Below are 24,677 nucleotides of genomic sequence, written 5' to 3' on the forward strand. Positions count from 1 at the left end.
ACCCCCTTTTTAAAAAAAAAATATTTTATTTACGTACACCCTCATTCTTGCAGAAGGCAGCATCCCTGAGGAACACCAGGATCCTGGCAATTACAGGACAAGGGGGGCGGGGAGGATGGGAGTTCCCCAAGGGGCTGCCTCATGCAGTCATACCTGCCCTAACACTTGAAGGACACAGTACGTTTTTTAGAACCACTGGCTACCTACGTGGAGCAGACAGGAAATGGCAGAAGTGGAGACAGGGACTGCCTTTTTTAAATGACTGTCGCCCCCACAAGTCATTCATTCCCTCATTCCACGACTCTCCTTCCTGAGCCTGTACTGTGGGCCAGGTGGGTTCTCAGGGAAGAAAATAAAGCAGACAAAACCTTGCCCTCATGGAGTTCACATTCCTGGGCGGGGAGATGGGCAATGAGCAAAATGTAAATAAATTATCTTGTGTTATTTGGCAAGAAAGGCTGTGGAGAAGGGGAGGAGCTGCAGTGTTAGATGGGACAAGTCTGGAGGGACGAGGGGCGCACCGAGAAGCTGACATTGGAGGTGAGGGAAGTGTGTGTGTGTGTGTGTGTGTGTGTGTGTGTGTGTGTGTGTGTGCAAGGTCAGGTCACTTCAGTAGGGTGGGGAGAAGCCAGGGCACAAGTTCTGGGGGGCTGTGGATGTGTGACAACATGGGAGACAAGACCTGACTTGTTTTTGAGGCTCGGCTCGGATTCCAGGGAAGAAGTTGCTGCAGGGGCAGAGACAGAAGGGGGGAGCCCTGTTGGCCCAGGGGAGCCATGTATGGGAGCCCTGATGGTGCCTAGGACCAGGGTGGCAGGGGCGAAAGGGGTGAGAAGTCATTGGATTGTGGGTATGTTCTGAGCTAGGGCAAAAGGACAGATTAGCTGCTGGACTGGATGAGAAGTTCGGCCTGAGCCACAGGACGCTGCATCAATCGAGATGGGGAAGCCGGGGTGGGGAGCCGAGGTGGGGGAGGTCAGAGGTCCGGTTATGAGGCTAGGAATTTTGTCTCATTCACCCTTCTCATCCCAGCACTAGGGTAATAAATGGCCAACAAATACTTGTTGAATGAGTGAATGAGCCGACTGGTGGACAAAGCTGGAAGGGCTAAGAGGCCAAGGCCAGCCGGTGAGGGGCTTGGCAGGGGGCTCCTGCTCCTGCTCCCCCAGCCCTGGGTACCCTGGCTGGCTCCTGCCCGTGTCCACACTTGCATAGGCACAAGCCAGCTCCTACCTTTAGCCCTGCCTGGGGAGGCTCCTGGGCCCTGGGTTGGTCTGGTCTGTGATTCACAGGGTTGCCCTGCGGCTTGGATGCAGGAAGAGAAGGCAGGCCATCCTGGCAGTCAGGGCTGAGCAGGGCTCATTCTAAAAATACATTGCCAGGCTCTGCCAAAAGCTCCCGGGCCTCCATTGTCGAGCTCTTCAGGGCTCATCAAAGCCTCCCCGAGCTCCTATGCTATGCCTGGGCTGGGATCAATGGCCGGCCCAGTAACCCACACTCTGGGGAGAGGAGGTTGAGATAGGGCAGGGAGGAAAGGACCGCAGGGAGAGGGAGGAGGAGGAGGAGAAGGCCAAGGCACGGGCTCTGGTTCACAGCGGGGAGGCTTCTGGGAGAAGGCAGCCCTCTTGTTTCCCGCAGGGCAGGGTTGAAGCCGCCCCTGAATGGACTGGACACCAGGAGGTGCTCTGGATGGCATCCCCAGAGCGGGAGTGCTGCAGTGTCTGCTTCGGGGCTGTGGTGTGTCCCACTGCCAGGGGGGCTGCCCTGCCTGAGGTGCCAGGTCTCGTGTTGGCAAGGTGCCCAGGCAGAAAATGGGGACTAACACCACTGTGTTTGATATGGAGTGTTCCCTCTTTGCACCCTGGTTCTGCCTCCCTCCTGTCTTTCCTTCTCTGGAATGGGCCTGAAATTTCCAGAAGGAAGGTATCCAAGAGAAAGGGACCTGGAGCATTAACTCAGGTGCTCTTAAAGCTGTGTGTTCCTGTGCAAGTTACTTCACCTCTCTGTGCTGCTGTTTCCGCCTCTACAAAATGCTGAGTGTAGCACATTCCTGCAACACTTTCTGGGAAGAAGATTCAGTGAGATCATCAAAGGACAACCTTCAACATACTATGCCTGGCACAAAGCCAGCACCTAATAAATGCATCCTGTGTCCTCCTCGGACCCCCGGGGAGATGAGCCGGCCTGCCCCAAGCTGTCCATATGGGGTAGATCGGGGTGCAGACTTGGACTTTCTCCCCAGTGCCCATGTTCCTCCTGCTGCACCTCCATTGCTGTTCTGAAAGAAAGACACTTGGCGCTCCAGGAGGTAATCACCATGGCAACCATCTGCTGCTTCTCATCTGCTGCTGTTTTTTCCTCTAGCTTTCTGGGTGTCTCACTGCAGAATTCACACGTGTGGGGGGCTGGAGGTCATGGTAGGCTCCAGGGTCTCAACTCTCACTTGCCTGAGCACTGATGACCCCCAAACGGCAGCACATCCCCACAGGGCTGTATGATAGCGACCCAGCTCCAGTCAAAGTGAGTTTCCTCCTGAGCCCCCCCGACCACCACAATGCAGAGTGATTTCTGGCCATAGCGGAGAACTCGCACCTGGAACACAGACCTGGGGCAGACCCAGGGAAGCCCCCCAGGGGCCCTGGGGATGGGAGTCAGGGAATGCAGATCTGGCCTCTGCCACTCCCCTAGGTATAGCTGTGTGACCTTGGACAAGTCACATCCTTTCCCTGGACCTTCAGTTTCTCTCCATCACCCTAATATAGTCGCAGGACTGCGTTTTCAAGCAAAAAGATCTGAAATTCTTACTGAGAAGTGATTCTGACAGTTTGGAAACCCAATCCTTCCCTTTCTCATCCTGAGAGCACTTGACTTTGTCAGGAGCTGGTCCCCTGAACCAGCTCTGTCATCCTATAGTTTCCTAATGAATGAGAGAAATACAACTTCCACAGGCACTCGCTATGCAGCTGTATGATCATTTTCTTTAAAAACTTGGAAGAGGGCGCCTGGGTGGCTCAGTGGGTTAAGCCTCTGCCTTCAGCTCAGGTCATGGTCTCAGGGTCCAGGGACGGAGCCCCGCATCGGGAATCTCTGCTCAGCAGGGAACCTGCTTCCTCCTCTCTCTCTGCCTGCCTCTCTGCCTACTTGTGATCTATCTGTCAAATAAATAAAAAAAATATTTTAAAAAATAAAAAATGAAAACTTGGAAGATTATAATTTGATACCTCAGTGAACCTCATTTTCCTCTTCTGTAAAATTCAAGAGAGGAATTCAAGGGAATTTAAGGGAGGGGACAGGACATTTGCTCCCAGTGCCAGGCACGGACAGAACTCTTTGGATCCATGATTCCATTTAAGCCTCACGGTAAAATCACCCACATGAGTATCTGTTGCAACCATGGAACAGGTGAGATTAGTGAGGTTCCGAGAGGTGACATGATTGTCCCAGGGCTACACAGCTGGTGAGTAACAGGGCCTAGATTTGAGCCGCTCCCTTCTGCTTGGGAGGTTTATTACAAAGCTGGTTGAAGGAGACAACGCGTGGGAAAGGTCTTGGCCAACTGGACGGGCACACCCACGTGTAAATAATTATTGTCCGCCAAGGCTACCTTCTAACCAGCCACACCTAGACACAGCCCAGGCCTGGGTCCCCACCCCTGGGAGGTGGGGCTCTGCTTCTTACACAGTAGGTGTCTCGAAGCTGGAGAAAGCCAGAAGGGATTTGGGTGAGCAGGGCCAACCTCTTACCCACAGGGCACCATCCTTGCCTGAAACTGCAGGCTGAGCTTTCGGCCCTGGCTACTCCTTTGGGGCCTGTATTCCAGGGATCTCAGGGTAGACGCTGGAGGACGGCAGGACCAGACTGGTCAAATAAAGTAAATTTCAAACTCTGGCCCAAGTCATTCTCTTCCCTCCTCCTGAATGTTCCCCTTCAATTAGTCCCTCTCTGAAGGCTCCAAAGCCCGGCCCAGCCTCCTCAAGTTCTTCGATGGTCCCAGATCAGCCCACACCCAGACTCCTCGACCTCAGTCCTGGGTGCCAAGGGGTTAACTGACAGGCCAGTTTGGCAAGTGTTTACATAGCAGTGGAACCCCAGGTAATTAACAGCCTGCTTTTCAAAGCCAAGGCAGGAAGATTTGTTTCTCCTCTCCTCCCTCCCTAGGGATGCCACTTGGCAGAGTAAACACAGCTTTCTGTTGGCTCTTTGAGGAGATGCCCAGCAGAGGAGTGAGAGCTAGGGGCAGGATCAGGCGGGAGATGGGCTTCAAGGAGGAGATGAAGGGGGCTCAGTCCCATTTCTCTGGGAGTCTTGGCCCCACCTCCAAAGCCTGGCTCAGCTGACATTCCTAAAGACACGATGATTATGGCTGTAATCGATTATGGCTGTAATTGATGGGAGCCCATGTGAGGGCTGGGCCCCTTACAGACATGGAGACATTGCCTCATTTAATCCCTGCGATCACATTTTCTATTTTCTCACAGCAGCCAGAGGATCTTGTTAAAGTATAAACCCCATCCCTCCTTGGTAACTCTGTATTAACCACGTCTTTTTATTTTCTGTATTTTGATGCTTTGCCATGGGGGAGGGGGTGGCTTGCTGACCCTGGAGGGACTGCCCCTCCCAAGGCTAGCTGGTTCCTGGAAATAATAAGCAAGTAACTCTTTTTTTTTTTTTTTTAAAGATTTCATTTATTCATTAGACACAGAGAGATCACAAGTAGGCAGAGGGGCAGGCAGAGAGAGAGAGAGAGGAGGAAGCAGGCTCCCCGCAGAGCGGAGAACCCGATGCGGGACTCGATCCCAGGACCCTGAGATCATGACCTGAGCCGAAGGCAGCGGCTTAACCCACTGAGCCACCCAGGCGCCCTAAGCAAGTAACTCTTGAGCTTGCCTTGAGGCAAGCCGACCAGTCCAGGGCCCTTACTCCCAAACACCTCCTGGAGGGCTCAGGGCCACTCTCCCCCTGCCCTATTCACCCCAAGGCCTGTGCTAGACAACAGGGGGGACCGCCCCTCTGTCTCAGAGCCTGCTGACGTTATTCACACCTTCCCCTACCTTATCCATTCCTCCCACAGAAACCGCAATAAAGGCTCTTGCCCAGGCTTTCCCCCTTGCTCCCTCTGCCTCCTGACGGAGCTGGTGCTTTCCCACGTGATCCCCTGGAGCATGGGATGGCCCCTCCTCTTGGGATCTGGGAATCTGTTGGCTTTGCCATACCTCAATAATAAAACCTTTTTTTTTTTATAAAACAACCCCTCCCCCCACCACCCTGTGGTTCGCATCACACAGAATAAAATCAGAGCTTCCTTCCACGGCCTAGAACAGGCCGTGTGTGATGTCGTCACTGCCACCCTCCAGGACCTTGTCTCCGGCCCATATCTTGGACTCATCGCACTCCAGCCCGTGGCCTGATTGCTACTTCTCAGACCTAGCAAAGCCACTTGCCACCTTGGGACCTTCCCTTCGCTCTTCTCTCTGCCTCGAACATTCTTCTCCCAAGGTTTAGCAGGGGCTCCCCCATCCAGGGCTCTGTGTACACGTGGCCTTCATGGAGAAGCCTTCTCTGAATCCTGGCCATCACGGAATCATAACAGTAACACGTCTTGGGTGTTTCCCCCTGCCAGATACCATTTCACACTTCCCGTGTTTTCACGGGAATCCTCACCACAAGCCTCTGAAGGGAGGTGTTATTATTATTTCCATTTTGCAAGTGAGGTCACAGGCTCAGAGAGGTTAAGTGACAGGACCCAAGTCTCACAACTAACAGGCAGGAGGGCTGGGACCCGAACGTGGCAGCCCATTTCCAGAGTTCTGGTGCCCTGAACCACAGCACCTTATTTCCTGGGGTGGAGTCAGTTTGTAATTACTCGTTATTGTTGCCATTGTTAACAGAGGCTGAATTTTATGCTCCAATTTTCTTTTTCTTTTTTTAATGTATGCATTTTTTTAAAGATTTCAAAATTTTTTTTTATTTTTTATTAACATATAATGTATTATTATTAGCCCCAGGGGTACAGGTCTGTGAATTGTCAGGCTTACACACTTCATAGCACTCACCATAGCACATACCCTCCCCAATGTCCATAACCCCACCACCCTCTCCCTCCTCCCCGCCCCCGCCCCAGCAACTCTCAGTAAAGATTTTATTTATGTACTTAGAGAGTAGGAGAGAGAGCAAGAGAAAGCACAAGGTGGGCCAGGTGCAGAGAGAGAGGGAGAAGCAGGCTCCCCACTGAGCAGGCCTCCATCCCAGGACTCCAAGATCATGAGCTGAGCATGACCTGAGCTGAAGGCAGACACCAACTGAGCCACTTGGGTGCCCCCCCCCATTTTTTGTTTTTAAGTATTTATTTGATTGAGAGAGAGCAAGACTGAGTGTGCGAGTGGCAGGACGGGCAGAGGGCGAGAAAGAGAGAGAAGCAGACCCTGCTAAGCGTGGAGCCCAATGTGGGGCTCCATCTCACAGCCCTGAGATCATGACCTGAGCTGAAATCAAGAGTCCGAGGCTCAACCAACTGAGCCACGCAGGCATCTCTCTCCTATTTCCTTCCATGGAATTCAAATTCCTTTAGGCAAATCACTCTGTCCAGTTTGCCACCATCATTCCCATTCCACAGCGCCTTACACCAATTTGTTTGACTTGCATGGACCCCGAAGTCATTCGTGTTTCCAACCCCCTGCTCTGGGTGTCTCTTAATCATTCACTCATTCTCTTAAACAACACCCACTGTGCCCAGCGCTGTGGTAGGCCCACAGAGAGGAATAAGAGGGCATTCTTGCCCTCAAGGAGCCCATGGCCATGTGAGGAGACAGACCTGTCATGGGGATGCCGATGCGTGTTTGGGAAGCACCAAAGAGCATAGGGGGCTCAATCAGGATTCCCCAGAGGAAGTGATATTTGTCTTTGCTGGGTTTGGAGGGCTGGACAGGAAGCAGATAGGACTGGTGCAGTAGGCACAAATGGAAACAGCATAAATCACATGGAGGTGGCTGAGCACATGCAAGTCTAGGAAGCAGGCAGTCCCTTTGCAGGAGAAGAAAGGGTGAATCTGACTGCCTGAAGGAAATTGATTCAGATCTTGAAGCGCTTCTGGGCTTTCTGGTGAGGATCCTGGGCTTAGTCATGGAGGCTGAAAGCAGTCCTAGAAGAATTTTGAGCAGGGACTGACAAGGCATTACTTATGTTAGTAAGGAATCCATCCCTACACACTCCCATTTTCCCAAAGCTGCCAAGAACTTGGTCCCCACCAGGCCAGCTCGTATTCTGCAGGCTGGCCAGCCTTTACCAGACATTTGATGGGCTTGATGATAACAAGGCTGGGGGCCAGGAAGAAAAGATTGAAAGTGGGAATTTAGGACCTCCTTGGCCTCTGGACATCCCTGAACTGGCCTAGCTTCCAAGAATAATTTTTGATGGGAGGTTCTGGGAAGCAGGCCATTGCCAAGGCCAAGTAAACACCTGAAGGCATAGAAGGAGTCAGGAAATTGAAAGGGTAATGCCTTCAACAGTTTTCCCCTCTCAGGTGGGGTTGGGCAAGATGTTGAGCTTCTTCCTTTGCAGGAAATCCCCTCAGCCTGAACTCTTTCTTCTGGGCTCCACAGTCCTTGCCCCTCTCAGCCGGCGGTCTAGTGACTGCCTTGGGGGCTGTCCCCTTAGCTGCAGAGTTAGGTCTGATAGACGGGAAATGTCGGGACAACCTCAGAGACCCCAATGCCTACCCGTCCCTCCAGTCAGGTACCACGCATAGGAGCCGAACAGGTAGATCTTGGTTTTGGTCCTGGCTTTGCCAGTCATTAACTGTAAGACCTTGGGAAAATCATCCCACCTCTGTGAACCCTGTTTCCTGACCGGCCAACTGAGAATGGCACTACAGACCTCTCAGAATGATCGTGTCAGTGGAATGAGATCAGTTTGTGGCACTTGGCACAGATGTGATTCTTGTCAGCTCTGGACACTCACAGCTGGAGTTCATCAGGTGGAGGGCGCAGGGACGGGTGAAGGTGGACATTAGATGGACCACAATGGGTGGCCATGGCAGAGGACACAGCACTTGCAAAGACAAAGAGGGTGACGGGGTATGGTCGGATTGGGGAATGCGATGTCCCCAAGCAGTTTGCTTTGCCCGGAACAAGAGGTGGCTGAGAACGAAGAGATTGGACAGGAGCAGGGAAGTTCAGGATGGGAGGGGTGTCAGGTGGGGCTAAAGGGGCTTGGGTTCCATCTTCATTCAGTCTCATTGAAGACGGTGGAATGCGATCCACGTGAACCTGAATTCCAATTCCAGTTCTGCCACTTGGTTGGGTGGCCTTGGGCGAATCACTTAGGCTCTGTCTTAGCTTGAGTCCCCTCAAAAGCAGACCTCTGGGACTTAGGTGCTTGTAGTCTACCTGGGAGGTGATTTCAAGAAGCAGAAATAAAGGCATGGAGAAGATGAGGCCGGGAGAGGAGCTAATACGGGCGGGTGCAATCGTGGGAAGCTTGCTGCCATCGGGCACTGGGTTCAGTCCCCCTGGGGACTCTCTGAGACACAGTGTGAAACGCACCTCAAAATCACCTTGGCTCAGGATGGGGAAGCACAGATTTCCTTGATGGCTGAAGGTTGCCCTTGAGGTGTGGAACATGACACCCTCTCACCCTTCCTGGTTCACAGATGCCCAAGAAAGCCCTTGGGGCAAGGAAGCAAGCAGAAGGAGGAGCCTGAGTGGATGGGCCCTCAGCTTGCTGGAAAGTACCACATTGGCAAGGGACCTCAGAGAATGGATGAGGGGAAAAAAGAGGCAGGCATCAACACTCCTATTACCTTTTGAGCCTCTGTTTTTTTTGTCTGAAAAAACAGAAAGACTATGCCATACTTTCCAGAGGGATTAAATGAAGTAAAGTATTTGAAACTTCCTAATGACGTGTCTGACACATAGTAGATAGTCAAGAAATGGTAGGTGTGGTTGGGCTCAGCATAAATGTCAGCTCTTCATAGAATCCTTCCTGGACCATTGTTCTCCATCAAAGCATCCTGTCTGTTTCCTGTAGAGCACTTAATGTAGCATGTAATTATCTTGGTTATATGTTTGTTTATTATCTGTCTCTCTCAGATAATAAACAGAATGAAAGCACCATGTGGGTAGGAAATTAATTTATCGATTCACCACTTGATCTCCAGTGCTGAACACAGTGCCTGGGACATACCAGGGGCTCAATAATTTTTTTTTTAAGATTTTATTTATTTATTTGACAGACAGAAATCACAAGCAGGCAGAGAGGCAGGCAGAGAGAGAGGAGGAAGCAGGCTCCCTGCTGAGCTGAGAGCCCAATGCGGGCTCAATCCCAGGACCCTGGGATCATGACCTGAGCCGAAGGAAGGGGCTTTAACCTACTGAGCCACCCAGGCACCCCTCAATATCTTTCTGAATGGGAGAAGAATCATTATATTAACAATAAGAGAGAAGGACAGATACTATTTTTGACCTTTATGAAGCATATACTGCATCTGTTTACAGGACATTAGACCTCGCTGGATTCATTCGGACTCCAGGTAGGGCCCAAGGCTGAAAAGAGTAGATGTAGCTGTATTCAAAGTAGGACCCATCAATTCCTCCTACATGAGCCCACTAACTACCAGTCTGTAAGACAAGAAAGAGCTAAGAGTATTCAAGCAGATCTCAGCCAGGGCAAGGGTATTTGGGGAGAGCTTGTTTGAAGGCAGTGATTTGAAAAGAATGAAGCTATTGCATAATTTTGCCTCTTCCCAAGGTCAGAGTTGTAGAGAATGTAATGAAGTTTAAGCTTTCAAGTCATTTCCGAGGCCCTGGAAGGGGACCTAGCAACGTGTGCACGTGGCCTCGTGTTTTACAATGTTTGGAAAAGTACGACATTGAAAATTCTTTTTTTGTTTAAAGGGGGTCTCCCCAAATTGGATAAACACCTAGCCTCACAAAACCTGGATCCTCTTCTGACAACCATCAGATCCATGCCATTTAAGTAACCAGTGATCCGTGCATGAGCTCACTTGTTCCTTGCGTCAACTCTATAACGTAGATGCTATTGTTGTCCTCGTTTACAAATGAGCGAACTGAGGCCCAGATCTCAGTTAGTGAGTGGCACATCTGGGATTTAAAGTTCGTAGCCAGGGCACCTGGGTGTTTCAATGGGTTAAGTGTCCAGCTCTTGGTTTTGGCTCAGGTCATGATCAAGTCCTGCGTCGGGCTCTGCACTCAGTGGGGAGTCTGCTTGAGGATTCTGCCTCTCCCCCTTCTCCTCACTTGCATTCTTACTCTCTCTCTCTAAAATAAATAGATAAAATCTTAAGAAAAAAAGCTTCATAGCCTATCTCCAGGGCTCAGTGCTTTCCAGTGGTCTATATTTGTTCTCTTGCCCGTTTTTCCTACCAGCCATGAGGTCCCTAAAGACACGATGGCAAGTAATTTCTATACACCCAGCACACAGCCCAGAGCAGACATCAACAAATGTTGGTATATAAGGAAGAAGAAAGCAGCCCCTGACCTCCAGGACCTGTTCTGGGACTCATAGTTCTGTTCCTAAGCTGAATGGAAACAATTTCACAAGAACATTGACATCAGTGGGACCACTATGTCCGTTATGTGTCAAGATACAAACAGGACCTTAGCACCTGGGTGGTTCAATCAGTTACGTGGCAGTGGGACCACTATGTCCGTTATGTGTCAAGATACAAACAGGACCTTAGCACCTGGGTGGTTCAATCAGTTACGTGGCTGGCTTCAGCTCATGATCCCGGGGTCCTGGGATCGAGCCCCTCATCAGGTTCCCTGTTCAATGGGGAGTCTGCTTCTCCCTCTCCTTCAGCTGCTCCCCCTGCTTGTGCTTGTTCTCTCTGTCAAATAAATAAAATCTTTTTAAAAAGATTCAAACAGGAAAATTCCATAATCACCTCTGAATATAGACAAAATGAACATTGAACATTGTCCAAGCTACAAGAAACACCAACCATCCCCTATCCTGGCTAATAAAAGAGACTATTGCTTCTTATTAACAACAGCTGTCACCTTAGTGTTCTTCCCTCCTTCTAGATAAAATTAAGATCCCTAGTCATAGAACTACCCCTACTTTTGGATAGCATCCAATCCAGAGCAAAGCCCTGCTTCCTTCAACAATCCCTGAAATCATCTAACAAAAGTCCCAATTCCAAGTCTTTTCTGATACCCTCTTTGTGAGATGGCCCACAGTTCTCGATCATGTCTGCTCTCCCTCACTGCAATGAGTACCCAATTTATTCAATTGCAGCTCTGTTTCTGGTGTTCTTTTACTGCAGTGACATTAACACAAGTATCACCCATTGATGGGTCATGGAGCGTAAAACATCACTGTCAGACGTTCCAAAGTGTTGCTCACCCAAAACTAGTTGATAACGATAGGAAAAGAGTGGCTCCCTCTGGAGGATGAGCAGTTATTAACAGGGAAGGGACATGAGGAAACCATTCAAAGTACTGGAAACATTCCACATTTCAAACTAAGTGATGATTACACCTCTTTTTTTTTTTTTTTAAAGATTTATTTATTTTAGAGAGAGAGAGAGAGAGTGCTGGGACAAGGAATGGCAGAGGGAGAGGGAGAGAGGGAATCTCAAGCAGAGTGCCCACTGAACACAGATTCCTGACTCTCTTTGGGGGCTCAATCCCAGGAGCCCAAGATCATGGTCCAAGTCGGAACCAAGAGGTGGATACTCAACCAACTGAGCCACCCAGGCGCCCCTATTTATTTATTTGAGAGAAAGAGAGAGCTTGTGTGTACGTGAGGCGGGAAGGGGCAGAGGGAGAGAACGAGGGACAAGCAGACTCCAAGCTGAGTGCAGAGCTTAACTTGGATTCAATCTCATGACCCTGAGATCATGACCTCAACTGAAACCAAGAATCAGACACCCAACTGACTGTGCCATCCAGGTGTCCCGACCTACGTCAAATATCTTTTTAAAAAGATTAAGCTGTCCACTTACTAGTAGTGCAACTTTACATACTTTATTGTGTGTGTGTGTGTGTGTGTGTGTGTATAAAACAGTTTGATTTTAAAAAGTATTGTCCAACAATTTTGGCAGGTAGTGCAGAGAATAGGAGATCCAAACTGGTCACTTAAATATCAAGTTAGTAACTTAGCAACAAGGAGAAGGCTGGAGTGGGATGGCAGCCAACTGGAAGGGAACCTTGGGCTGTTGGAGGGCAGGATTTATGCTGAAAGCCTGGAACATCAGCTGCTTGCTAAAAATTTAAAGCATTTGGGTTGTTTATCTCCAAAAAAGACGAGACTGGAAGGAAATGCAATTGAACTTGAACATTCTATTTTGCAACAGGAGTTTGGGCCCAAGACAGATCTTCAGTGACAAAGTCAGTGACAAAGGAGGTAAAGGAGGCTGTGATGTCCCTGTCCCTGGGTGCCCAGCAAATACCCTCATCGTAGGCTGGTCTGGGAGTAGGAGACAGAGGAATGACCCCAGCTGCTCCTTTCATGACGGGATTCTGGTTAATCCTTGGTGTTCTGGGCCAGGTGCAGAGCACCAATTAATTAATGCCAAAGAGAGCATTCTCCGATGTGTGCTACGCTTTTCTCATTCTGCTGTCAACGCCACTAACCACAGCTTTAATTAAATCCGGGGCTTAATTACCACAGTGCAGTGCTGCCGTCACTCTTTCCTGATGACTTTATCGTGGCTCCCGGAAGGATGGTGGCATTGACAGAGTCAGGAGCAGGGGTGAACCTAAAAAAGACCAGAACAGGGACTCTGGACACTTGAGGGTATGTGAGGTGGGGGTGGGCGGGGATCGCCTGTAGGACTCAGCACCTGACCTCAGAGACTCACAATTTCTTGCTAAGCCCCTACATGAGAGGTGTGCACAAATATCCCAGCAACTGAGCAGGGCAGAGGTCCTTTGAGACGTGAGGAATCAGGGAAGCTTCATGGGGAGGAGCGCCTAGCAGGATCAGACCAGCCACCTGGCAGCATCTAGTGGAGGAAAGAGCATGAATGAAGGTGTCGAGGTAACAACAAAACCCAGATGCATCTCGAGAATGGCAGGAGGTGAAGGTAGCTAGAGGCAGAGCAGAAGAGAGGACATCCCTGTCAGAGTGAGCAACACTTCTGGGGAAGTAGTGGGGGGCCAGGTTGAGGAGGACCTCCAATGCCAAGCCGAGGCACGGAAACTGAAGGGATCCCATGAGAGAAAAAGCTGTTTTTTGTTTTTGTTTTTCTTCCTTTGTTCCTTTTTGGGCTTCTATTCTTGCTAGACCTGCACCCTTGCCCTACACATGCCTTATTGTATGTATGTCCTCCTTGTAAGGGACATACATACTTTGTCCCTTGTAAGGGACAAAGAGTTAATGATATATTTGGAGCCTTCCAGCACAATAGATAATATCTAAGGAACTACTAGGCAGAGCCATCTTGTGCATATTCCAAATCCCTGGTGCTAGAAATCTCAACACCAAGACCCCTAACTCTGAGGAGTGCGTGACCTGGGACCTTGTCCTTGTTTTGACCAGTTCCTGGATGCCTGAGAGGACACGTGCATGGTACCATGATTGTCTGCAAATCCCCCAGACCCCAAGCAAAGATGAGACTCACGCTCTCTTCCTTTCTGAGTCTCCCAGACGCTTTGCCTGTATCTGCTGTTTCTATAACCTCAACAAACCTCGTTTGTTGTTGAAATTGGGACCTCGTTCGGTAGGTAGTTGGAAGGTGTTGACAGTTTTTAAATCGCTTGAATGATCCAAATGTCTTACAGAAGTTTATAAGACTCGAGGACGTGACTCTATCTACCTCCCCAGGTGTCTCTCCACTCCCTCCCTCCACTCCTGTGCTCCATCCCGCCTGAATCTAAGGCATTCTTCACAATCCCCTTCCTGGCTAAGTCTAAATCCCTCAATTCTCAGTTTTAGCGTCTTTCTAAGATCTCTAAGAAGCCTTCTGTCACTGTTCCATTTTCCCGAAGCCTGCGCAGGTGCCTCCTTTCAGGGTTCCCACAACCCCTCTGTTTCCCCTATTAGAGCACGTATCGCTGGTGGTGTACTTCTTCATCTGTCGGGATCCTCCGCTAGATTGTGATTTCATTTGAAGCTAGGGACAGTATCTTGTTCACCACCGTGTCCCTAAGAACCAGCACAGGGGCTGCAAAGGGATGTCGGCTGAAGGGGCTAGGCTGGAGGGGGTGGGGCAGTGATCCCTCCGGGTCCTTCCTGTTTTCTGTCGGTGAGTTTCTGAAGGACAATGGAAAATCCCAAGTGTCAACAAGTATCGGTTGGTAGAAAATATGCGCTTAACTTGAATGATCAGTTTCATATTCTCACAGAGTGCAAAGTACGGGTAAATCAAAAAAAGGGCCATAACTCCCCAAAAAGCCCGCACTCCCTGAGAAAAGACGAAGCCACGGGTATTAGTAGGCACGCCCAGGAATTATTTGAGAAATGGTGAGGCGGAGGGTTACTAACCGGAACTATAAGCGGTAACCCTCCGCTCGAGTCTTGTAATCGTGGAGGCGACGTCTCAGACCGCCAGGGGGAGGAATCGCGCCGTACCCCGAGACTTGGGCGGTATCATTCAACAATGAGGGGACGCGTGGAACTCTGGGGATTGTAGTTTTAAGGGTCGCAATGCGCAGTCCTGCGCGATGCACCTCGGAAGTTGTAGTTCTATGCGGAGAGGAGGGGAGTGCTTTTAAGGGCCAATGATGAGTTCTGAAAACTACACCTACCCAAGGGCCACGGGGTTCGGAGTAGTTTCTGGTTTCGGTGGAGTTGACCTTCTTGGTTACTTCTGAGGGGTCAACTTGGCTGGGTAAGTTGGCTTGGAGAAAGCTCTTGTTCTGAGCTGAGCTATCAACCGGTTTTTCATTCTCCAGCCGGGTTTGGGGGCTGCTTGTCTCAATCCCAGTAACTCTGAGATTAATCCTTCATTCTTTCCTGTTTCCTCTTCAGACACTTCCAGTATCTACCCTCACCCTTAATGCTCCCACTATCATCTCGCGCCTCCCGGCGCCCCTGGAATCCCACCCTGAGCTCTGGTGGTAGGACCCAGCCCCCCCACAGCCCCACCCGCAGCACACAACGTGACGTCCCCGAAACCTGGGCGTCTTTATGCCCCACGCCTCCTGTGTGCTTCTCTCTTCCCTTCACTTACCGCTGTTTCATGCTCGTGGAAGAAAAGTCGCCATTCCCTCTTGTCACTGTGGAAGAGCCCTGGACTCGGCAGACCCAGGATCTGCCCGTCCTCCCGCAGCTCACTCGCTTTGTGACCTTGGATCTTGGGCAAATCAAGCAATCTCCCCGGGACTCCCGCTCTTCGTTTACAAAATGGAAATGGCAATTGCTCTGTCAGTCTTAGGGTGAGGCTCTTCGGTGGAGCCAATAAGCTAATATGTGTGAAAGGGCTTTTTAAACTGTAACGCTTCCACAAGCCAGAGAGGTTATTTTTATTAGAATTATTAATGCTCTGGAACACTCTTATCTTGGTGTGTGGGTTTTTTTTTTTTTAAGATTTTATTTATTTATTTGACAGACAGAGATCACAGGTAGGCAGAGAGGCAGGCAGAGAGAGAGAGAGGAAGGGAAGCGGGCTCCCCGCTGAGCAGAGAGCCCCATGCTGGGCTGGATCCCAGGACCCTGGGATCATGACCTAAGCCAAAGGCAGAGGCTTTAACCCACTGAGCCCAGGCGTCCCTTTATCTTGGGTTCTTTTCTCTCTCTTCCCCCTTGTTGCTCAAGCTAACCCCTTGAATGCTTGGTGTCTCCATTCTCTAAGAGTAGGATATTTCCTCACTTCCTCCAGAGACCAAAGGTCAGATGAGCTTTAAGTCTCCAGAGAGCTTTGTCTGAAAGGAAGCCCCAGAACTGCTTCTCTTGGACTCTGTCCTGAAATAGCCAGTGATGAAAAGTCCACACAGCTGGCAAAAGGGTGGCTGGTTTCTGCTCACTGGAAACAGGATCCCAGCAGGAGATGGGACAGCTGCATTGTAGGAACCATCCATCTCCTGGGCTCTTGTGGGCCTTTTTAGTACACTCTGATTTTTGCTGGGGTGTTTCAGACTCAAGAAGGCTGGGAGAAAGGTTCCACTTTGCCAAAGGTTTTAATACAGAAAAGATGAAAGAGACCTTGACCCCTTGGCCAGGTATGATGAAATAGCATTGTTAATTAATTTTTAACATTTTGTGAGCACTTAAAATGTACCAAGCCTTAGGCAATATAGCACTTTTCTTATTTATGTATTTTTTCAAATTTGTATATATTTTCTCAATTTTTTTATTTAAATTTAACTTTTGAAGTGGCTTCATTTTACTTATAAAGAACTTGGGCTTAGAGAGGTCATGCTGTAGTAATTACTGTAGTTAGAGTTATTATCTCTGGTTATAGTGCCTTCTACATGTCAGGTGTTTTATATTCATTATTTAATCATCGACAACCTCATGGGTGCTGTTATTTCTGCCGTATAGGATAAATTCTCAGAGGCTCAGAATTTAAGGATCTTGCTCAAGATCACAGCCATTTAAGAACTGGAATTCGGACTGTCACCAAAGCCTTTCTTTTTACACTATGCCATATAGCCTTATTTTTGGATTAAAAAAAAAAAAAGAATTGAGTGGTTTTAAATCAAAGCCAAGTAAAGGAGCATTTAGTGGGTCCTTACTACATAAGGAAAACATTAGGGTAGATGGTTCGGCCTACAAAGAAGTATAAAATACAGCCTTTGTATAGTATGTATATCCAAAGAAGTGAGGCATAAGTTGTGTAAAAATTAAATCAGATTCATTGGATAAGTTAATTATTGAGACCAGTTTTATGCAAGGCACTACATTAAGCCTTGTGATTGGCAGGAACATGGTTCTAGGTAGCCACAGGGATTGAACCCAGTGAAATCCATGGTCATTTCATTACCATAAAATGGTGGGCTAGAACATCGTATACTCTCAGCAGGTGTTTGTTGCGTGGGTGCATCTCTGAATAAAAAGTCCTTTGTGTCATCTGGGCCAGAGGTTCTCAAACCTTGCTGATGAGAAACATGGGAAGCTTTTAAAAATTGACCTCTGGGGGCACCTGGGTGGCTCAGTGAATAAGCGTCTGCCTTCGACTCAGGTCATGATCCCAGGGTTCTGGGATCGAGCCCCACATTAGGCTCCTTGCTCAGCGGGGAGCCTGCTTCTCCCTCTCCCACTCAGCCTGCTTGTATTCCCTCTCTCACTGTCTCTCTCTCTCTGTGTCAAATAAATAAATAAAATCTTTAAAAAAAACTGACCTCTGGGAATGAGGACCCTAAAATCTGTATCTTTGAAAGTTTCCCAGGTGACTGTGACAGTAGACTCAGGAACTTCTGCTTGGGCCACTTGTAGGCAAGTTACTGATAGAAAACTGCTAGAATAGGTAATTACCCAAGAGCTATCCTAAGGCGGCCCGTGATTGGTTAGCAGGTGAGGGATGCGGACAATGCTTAGAGTGGAGAGGAGGGCAGGTGAAAGGACTTGTTAAAGCACAGAGAACCAGAGATTTCTGTGGGCCCTCATGGATGGGGCAGGCTTGCATGGGTGGAGAGGCTTCTAGATGGGCACCATCATGAATTGTGTGGATGAGCTGAGCAAAAGAAGGTAGGCACACCTGGGCCGATTTCCTTGGAAAATTACATGACATTTATTAGAAAGGACTCTGAATACTGTGGGTGGGTGTCTCTTGGGCAAAATAGGATTTTCCCATCTCCCTACTTCCTTGGGCATCAGTTAATGAGAGCCCAGAGAACGCAGATTCATTTTTGTGTATGCCTCACTCTGGCCAGTTAGCTTTAGTTTGTATTTATTTCCAAACTGATTCTCCCAGAAACTTTCCAGGACTACCAGAGAGTTCTAGTCCTGTATGTTCAACAGTTTTAACTCTACTCATCCTGATTTCTATCCCAAGCACTCTTCTCTATATGGGATAAGACTGAAATGTCTTCACGTAAGAAGTTACTATCATTCTGGTCACCCAGTCCTGAAACCTGACTCCTCTTTGGCTCATCTATCTTCCTTGCCTCGCCAAATCCACTCATTTGCCAGATCCGTTGTTTCTACTTTCCACTCAGTCAACAAGTACTTCCTGGATACTTCGAGAGAGCCAGGTACTATCGAGGTGTTCTAAATGCATTATTTCATTTCACCTCCCTAGCAACCCTACGAGGATGGATAGTTTTCCATTGTACCCGTGGGGAATCAGACTCGGTGAGATCAGAGGATCTGCCCAAAGTAAAAAACCTACGCAGCAAGGGAGCTGGGCTCAAACTTGGCTCCTTCAGACTTAATATCACTCATTTGAGGAGTAGATTCAAGCTTCTTAGTCTAGCACTAGAGAGACCGCTACCTTCCATGTCCATTGTACCTTTCTCTTCTCCCATGTGCTTTCTTACCCCTCTGTGCCTTAGCTCACGCACTTTCTTCTACTTGAAAAGTCAACCTTTGCCATCTTCCTCTGCCCTCTGCTGCCAAGCTACAGAAGTGTGCTTTTTTCTCAGAACTCCTGCATCAGATCCTCTTATCTGACCCTCTTTTTTGGCAGCTAGAACTCGGAGCTGCTTCATTGTCATGTGCTCTGTGTCATACGTCCCTGCCTATGTCTTCCGTGTGTGCCCTCAGCAGCGAGGGGGAAAAGGTCAGGGTGTGAGACTAAGTAACACATACTCAGCTTCTCTGGCTAGCCAGTCCACTGACTGCATCCGGACCTCAGTTCCTTCTTTTCTAAGATTTTATTTATTTGAGAGAGGGCAAGAGAGCACAAGCAGAGGGAGAGGGAGAAGCAGGCTCCCTGCTTAGCAAGGAGCCCGATGCAGGGCTCGATCCCAGGGTCCTAGGGTCATGACCCAAGCCTAAGGCAGTTGCTTAACCTACTGAGCCACCCCGGTGCCCTGAGCTTAGTTTCTTTTTAAAAAGAACTGCATTCTACTACTACTGAGTAGTAGAAAGAAAATCATTTGTTATATTCCTACATTAAACAGAATGACATTCAGATTTTTGGTTATTTGGGGTTTGCCATTGGACCAGACATTTGGAAGTTGGCAGCCAGGAGTTGTATGTGTGATAATAGTTCTGCTTGCGACGTGCAGCTCGCTTAACTTCTGAGGATCTGTATGTAGTGGGGAGGGTGGGAGATGATTATGGCAAGGATTGATAGAAGTGGTTTATAAGGTCTCTTCTTGCCCAGACACACTTGGATTTGAACTTTCTGATCCATCCCAGAATGTCTTAAAAAAAAAAAGCAGAATAGTGTAGTGACAAAAAAATTTGAGTCTGGGACTCAGTGTATTGGTTTAGATGCTTTTGGTTCAGGCAATCGAAATCTAAAGTCATTTGGTTTTAACAAAAAAGGGACTTACTGACTCATGTAACTAGAAAGTCCAGAAGCCGGTCAGGTTTTTCAGGTAGTGTCTGATCTAGAGATTCTTTTTTTTTTTTTTTTTTTTTAAAGATTTTATTTATTTTATTTGACAGACAGAGATTACAAGTAGGCAGAGAGGCAGGCAGAGAGAGAGGAAGGGAAGCAGGCTCCCTGCTGAGCAGAGAGCCCGATGTGGGCCTTGATCCCAGGACCCTGAGATCATGACCTGAGCCGAAGGCAGCGGCTTAACCCACTGAGCCACCCAGGCGCCCTGATCTAGAGATTCTTAATGTCTTCACAGATATGACTCAATTTGTCTGATTCTCTCTGTGCTGCTGTCCTCTGTGGGTAGCTTCATCCTCGAGGTAGCAAAGTGGCTGCAACATTTCAAGGCTTCATACCTGCTTATCACTGTACAAGAAAGAACATTTCCATCTTCAACCATCAAGGTCCTGGGCTTTACTCTGAATGGACCAATTATGTCATGTGCCCACTCTTCATCCAGAGGCGGACCAGGGGACACCAAGGACTGATCGGTTCAGGTCAACTAAGGCCCAAATCTAGAAGTTAGGGAAGGGGTGTCAGACCCACCCAAGCCTCCCAAGCCACAGGGATACTGCATAGGAGGGCAGGATAGAATGGATATGGAGAAGTTTGGCCATATTCTCCACTGTTAACAGCCATGTTGCCCCTGATCAAATTCTGGCTCTGTTAGCTAGATGTTCTTGGAGAAGTTACCGAACTTTGCCAAGCATTAGTTTCCTCATCTCGGTTTTTCAATTAATGATGTATTAAAGCACATAGTGTAATTCCTGGCACTCCGTAAGTGTCGTGAGGATGATGATGATGCTGTGGATGATGAGATTGAAGAGGGAGAGAGCAACGGCATTGACCCCAATTTAGGGAGCAGCCGAGTTACAGGAATGTTTGCTAGTTAGGAACACGCTCACCTGCTTGATGAGGCTGCTGCTTGATCTGCTGCCTCGTCCTGCTCTTCTCCATCTCTGCCCTTATGTCCTCTGTAGGAATGCTTTCCTTCCTCTCCCCTGCCTCTAAATCTACCTCAAGGCACAGCCCAATTGCTACTTTTTTAAAAAAATATTTTATTTTTTTGATAGAGACATCACAAGCAGGCAGAGAGAGGGAAGGAAGCAGGCTCCCTGCTGAGCAGAGAGTCCAATGCGGGGCTCGATCCCAGGACCCTGAGATCATGACCTGAGCTGAAGGCAGAGGCTTAACCCGCTGAGCCACCTGGGTACCCTCCAAGTGCTACTTTTATAGTAGTTTAGGTCTGTGTTTGTGTAGACAGGTAACTGAGTCTCCCCCATGAGCAGGATCAGTAGATCCAAGTAGACCTAAGAGCTTAGGTCTGGATTAGACAGACCTGGTTTTGCAGCCGGGAAGCAGGATCACTTGGGAAAGTTATTCAGCCGGTTTCCTCATCTGTAAACAGGGTCTTCTTAGGCCCTTCTTCGGAGAGTTGTGGAGAGAATGAAATAACGTACTATATGGAAGGAGCTTAGCTCAGTGCTGACACAGAGCGACTAATGCATCTTATCCTGGCCTCATGAGGTCACAGTCTGGGTTACAGTCTCTGAAGAAGTTACTGCCATGCTGGGCACATGGTAGGTGCTGAGTAAATACTTGGCAGTGGGTTTTGTTGTTTTTTGTTTTTAAGAATTTGTATTTATTTGAGAGCTAGAGTGCGAGTGAGGGGAGGAACAGGAAGAGGGAGAGAATCTTATTTATTTATTTATTTATTTATTTATTTATGAGATCACAAGTAGGCAGAGAGGGAGGCAGAGAGGAAAGGGGAAGAGCAGGTGCCTTGCTGAGCAGAGAGCCTGATGTAGGGCTCAATCCCAGGACCCAGGGATCATGACCTGAGCTGAAGACAGAGGCTTTAAACCCACTGGGCCACCCAGGCGCCCCGAGGGAGAGAATTTAAGCAGACTCCCTGCTGAGTGGGGAGCCTGACAAAAGGCTTAATCTTATGACCCTGGGACTATGATCTGAGCTGAAACCAAGAGTCGGACCCTCCTGTGACTGAGCCACCCAGGCGTCCCCTTGCGAGTGGGTTTTGGGGAGCATGGGGGCTCTTTTTCCCCAGCTGTCCCTTCACCCTGCTCCCAGCAACAACAAAGCAGCCCTTAAACCTTGGCGAAGTCAGTGTAGCAAAGTAGATGACGTGGAAGACGGAGTGAGTCCCTGGCAGGGAGATGGGGTGATAAGGAGCGTGGGACACGGGTGACAGATAACACATAGAAGCAACAGGAAGCTAAAAGGAAACCATCAAGAGGCTGTTCTGTGTTCTGCCCTCAGCCATCAAGTCCGGCTCTGCCCAGGTCGTTGTTTGTTTCAACTGGTGACAAAATGGGGGTGAACCAGTCTGTGGGCTTCCCGCCTGTCACAGGACCCCACCTCGTGGGCTGCGGGGATGTGATGGAGGGACAGGGTCGCCAGGTAAGTGCTTCAGCTCCATCCCCGCACATCCCCCCCCCTTCTGTGCCCTGTCAATAGCCAACCTAACAGGTGTGGTTCTCAGCAGGGGAAACGGAGTTAGAGCTGGATTTGCTGATAGAGCCCCCAGGTCCGTCTTTCCTGACCTTTTTCTTCTTCTTTCCTGTTAGAAAGCTCTCAGTAGCCAGAGATGGATTCTTTTGCCAGCTAGGAGGAAGGCAGGGGCTCCAGCTCCAAAGGCAGCTCTCGGATCCCCTGCGCAGTCTTGAGAGCAGATGCCGGATCTGGAAAGGTTTCCAGTCTCGTCCCAACCTGAGGGTGTGAGGGGGGAGCAGTGGACCGTGTGCTGTTGGCCTTTTACTCTCCAAACTGGGTAGGAAGACCTGCTCCTCCTCCTCCTCTCCTGCCTTTATCCATTTTCCCTCCTGCTTTGGTTCTGGACTTTCCATCCACCAGTTCCCAGGTGCTTCTCTGCCGGCCCTTGGACTCCCCCTTTCCCTTGTGAGAGGCACATACTTCATGTTGACCTGTCACCCACTCCCATGTGAAACAGTTGTGTTGCTGCTTCCTAAGGGCCAGCCTCGAGAACGGGTCTGGGTAACCCCCAGATGCTGCCCCCCCAGCATGAGGGCTAATCTCATTCCCAGGGCTCCTCCAGGCCTGGGCTCAGGGACAGATTTAAATCCCTCTGATCCAAGCACTGAAAATATTTCAGTGCCCCCCAGATGTCATTGAAAATATAGTCGGCTATTTGAAATAACATAAGCCTTACGTGTATGCTAAAAATAAAACTGCTACTTTCCGGATTTTCTGGATGAAAAATTCAGGTATATGAATGGACGCTTAAGTGCCCCATTTTGCTGGCCTGCTTTGCTGCTACCGCACATACCGCCTGAGTGTGCCTGTAGAGAAATCTCACCAGGCTTGGATTCTTGCTCTGAGCAGTTGCTGTCTTCTTTCCTACAGGGAAGCTTCTTTCGACTCTTCTACCCCTGCCAAGAGGCAGAAGAGACCCCAGAGCAGCCACTTTGGATTCCCCGCTATGAGTACTGCACGGGCCTGGCCGATTACCTGCGCTTTAACAAGCGCTGGGGTGGGTTGCTGTTCAGCTTGGGTGTGGGTAAGTGCTGCCCCCCCCCCCATTCCCAGCTTTTTAGTTTTGTTCCTAGGAGATCCCTCTGCAGGCAAAGCACTGTTAAAGCTGGCATCATCCAGCCCTCTTGTAGTGGGGCATGCATGAGCCGATGTGGTGTGGAGAGTTAAGAGAGGATTACATACATTGGTTACAGAGCTATGTTGTCCTGGGTTCAAATCCACACTTCATCATTGAAAGTTTCTCCTTAGCTCTCCTCTCTCTGGGTAAAGTCATGTTGAATCATCTACTTCCCCCAAAGGCCTCACCATGAGGAACTCTAGTTAACTGCCTTGGCATCTCAGGGGTTTACCCCATAGTTGTTTGGTACTTCTTTGCATTTATCTTCCCATATTCTATCATATTTGTACTTTCTAAGGAAGAAAGGGGGAAAGCAAAGGTGATTGATTGCCCTGGACTGCTCAGGGGTAAAGGTGCTTCTGTGCTTCTCCAGTGAGGAGGGCACATGTCCCCACCCATGCCTTTGCCCAGACTGCCCCTGGGATTCCGGCTTCAGGGCAGCTGGAGGTAACATAGGCCCTGTCTCTGCTAGGATCTTGTCGCCTGCCTGTTAGCTGGAATGGCCCCTTTAAGACAAAGGACTCCGGATATCCTCTGATCATCTTCTCCCATGGCATGGGAGCCTTCAGGTAAGAGCTTCTGTCCCTCAGACCTTGTCATAGCCCTTAACTCATGGCAGCTGCTGAGTCTTGACTTACTCTCAGGGGGCAGAGAGACAGACATTTCCATCTGCCAGCACTGGGTCCACCATCCCATGAAGGCCGTCCCTAAGCCTCTGTCGCCTGGTGGGGTCTTTCTGCAGGCTTCCCATCCTTTACTTCTCGTGGTCCTGCATGGATAAATGAATAAGCAGACATGATTGCATGTTTATATTATATTTAAAAATAAAGAAACATTTATAAATAAACACTTCTAGCTCTCTTCCTATATACACAGCACAGAAGTCTTAGAAGGAGCTGGAGTGTTCCAGCCAGACTCGTTCCCTCAGTGCCTGTGGAGGGACAGCTCTGCCATGGCGCCGACGTGGCGGTGACACGGGCCCACTCCCTGCATGCCTGCAGTGCAGGGCCCAACCTGGGAGGCTGTGACCCATGGCAGCGCAGGACAGCCGTAGAACTCTTGGGGCCCTGATATCCTCTGCGTGGTGTGTGAGGGTTCAGTTAGGCGGGCACCTAGCAAGCGTGCACACACAGTGCTCGCTCTCTGTGTGGAGGACACGGGCTGGAGAACTGTAAGGTCTCTTACCAGATTCAGGAAACTCTGCCTGATGTTTGTAAGGCAGTATCCATTCAGAAGCCTTCCTGTGGAGCCTGATTTCCCCACCTTGCTGTGTTGGGTAGCTTTTTTTTTTTTTTTTTAAAGATTATTTATTTATTTGACAGGGATCACAAGTAGGCAGAGAGGCAGGCAGAGAGAGAGGGGGGAAGCAGGGTCCCTGCTGAGCAGAGAGCCCGATGCAGGGCTCCATCCCAGGACCCTGAGACCATGACCCGTTCCAAAGGCAGAGGCTTAACCCACTGAGCCACCCAGGTGCCCCTCGGTTAAGTAGCTTAATAACCGTAATTCATATGTTGCTGTTTAATTTTGTGACTATTCTGTCTCTGTGTTCATTATCAACATATAAGTCTAGTTTATGTCCTAGAGTGTCACACATCATAAAGGTGTCTGTTTTTGCCTTCCCACTCCCCAAACCATTTTCCATACTGTAGCCAGGGAGAT

The 24,677-nt window shown here is 49.2% G+C and overlaps 1 protein-coding gene across 1 annotated transcript in view; it reads left to right on the forward strand.

Annotated features, from left to right (window-relative positions):
• The first annotated feature begins 14,630 nt into the window (after positions 1-14,630).
• PAFAH2 (platelet activating factor acetylhydrolase 2) overlaps positions 14,631-24,677 on the forward strand; it is a 31,611-nt gene continuing 21,564 nt past the window's right edge. The window contains exons 1-4 of the mRNA XM_032301912.1: positions 14,631-14,791; positions 21,668-21,808; positions 22,772-22,925; positions 23,491-23,587. Coding sequence (XP_032157803.1) covers positions 21,719-21,808; positions 22,772-22,925; positions 23,491-23,587 — 341 coding nt within the window. The 5' untranslated portion in view covers positions 14,631-14,791; positions 21,668-21,718. The remainder of the gene's footprint in view (positions 14,792-21,667; positions 21,809-22,771; positions 22,926-23,490; positions 23,588-24,677) is intronic.

Source organism: Mustela erminea, chromosome 10, assembly GCF_009829155.1.
Source record: "Mustela erminea isolate mMusErm1 chromosome 10, mMusErm1.Pri, whole genome shotgun sequence".
Taxonomy (NCBI): Eukaryota; Metazoa; Chordata; class Mammalia; order Carnivora; family Mustelidae; genus Mustela; species Mustela erminea.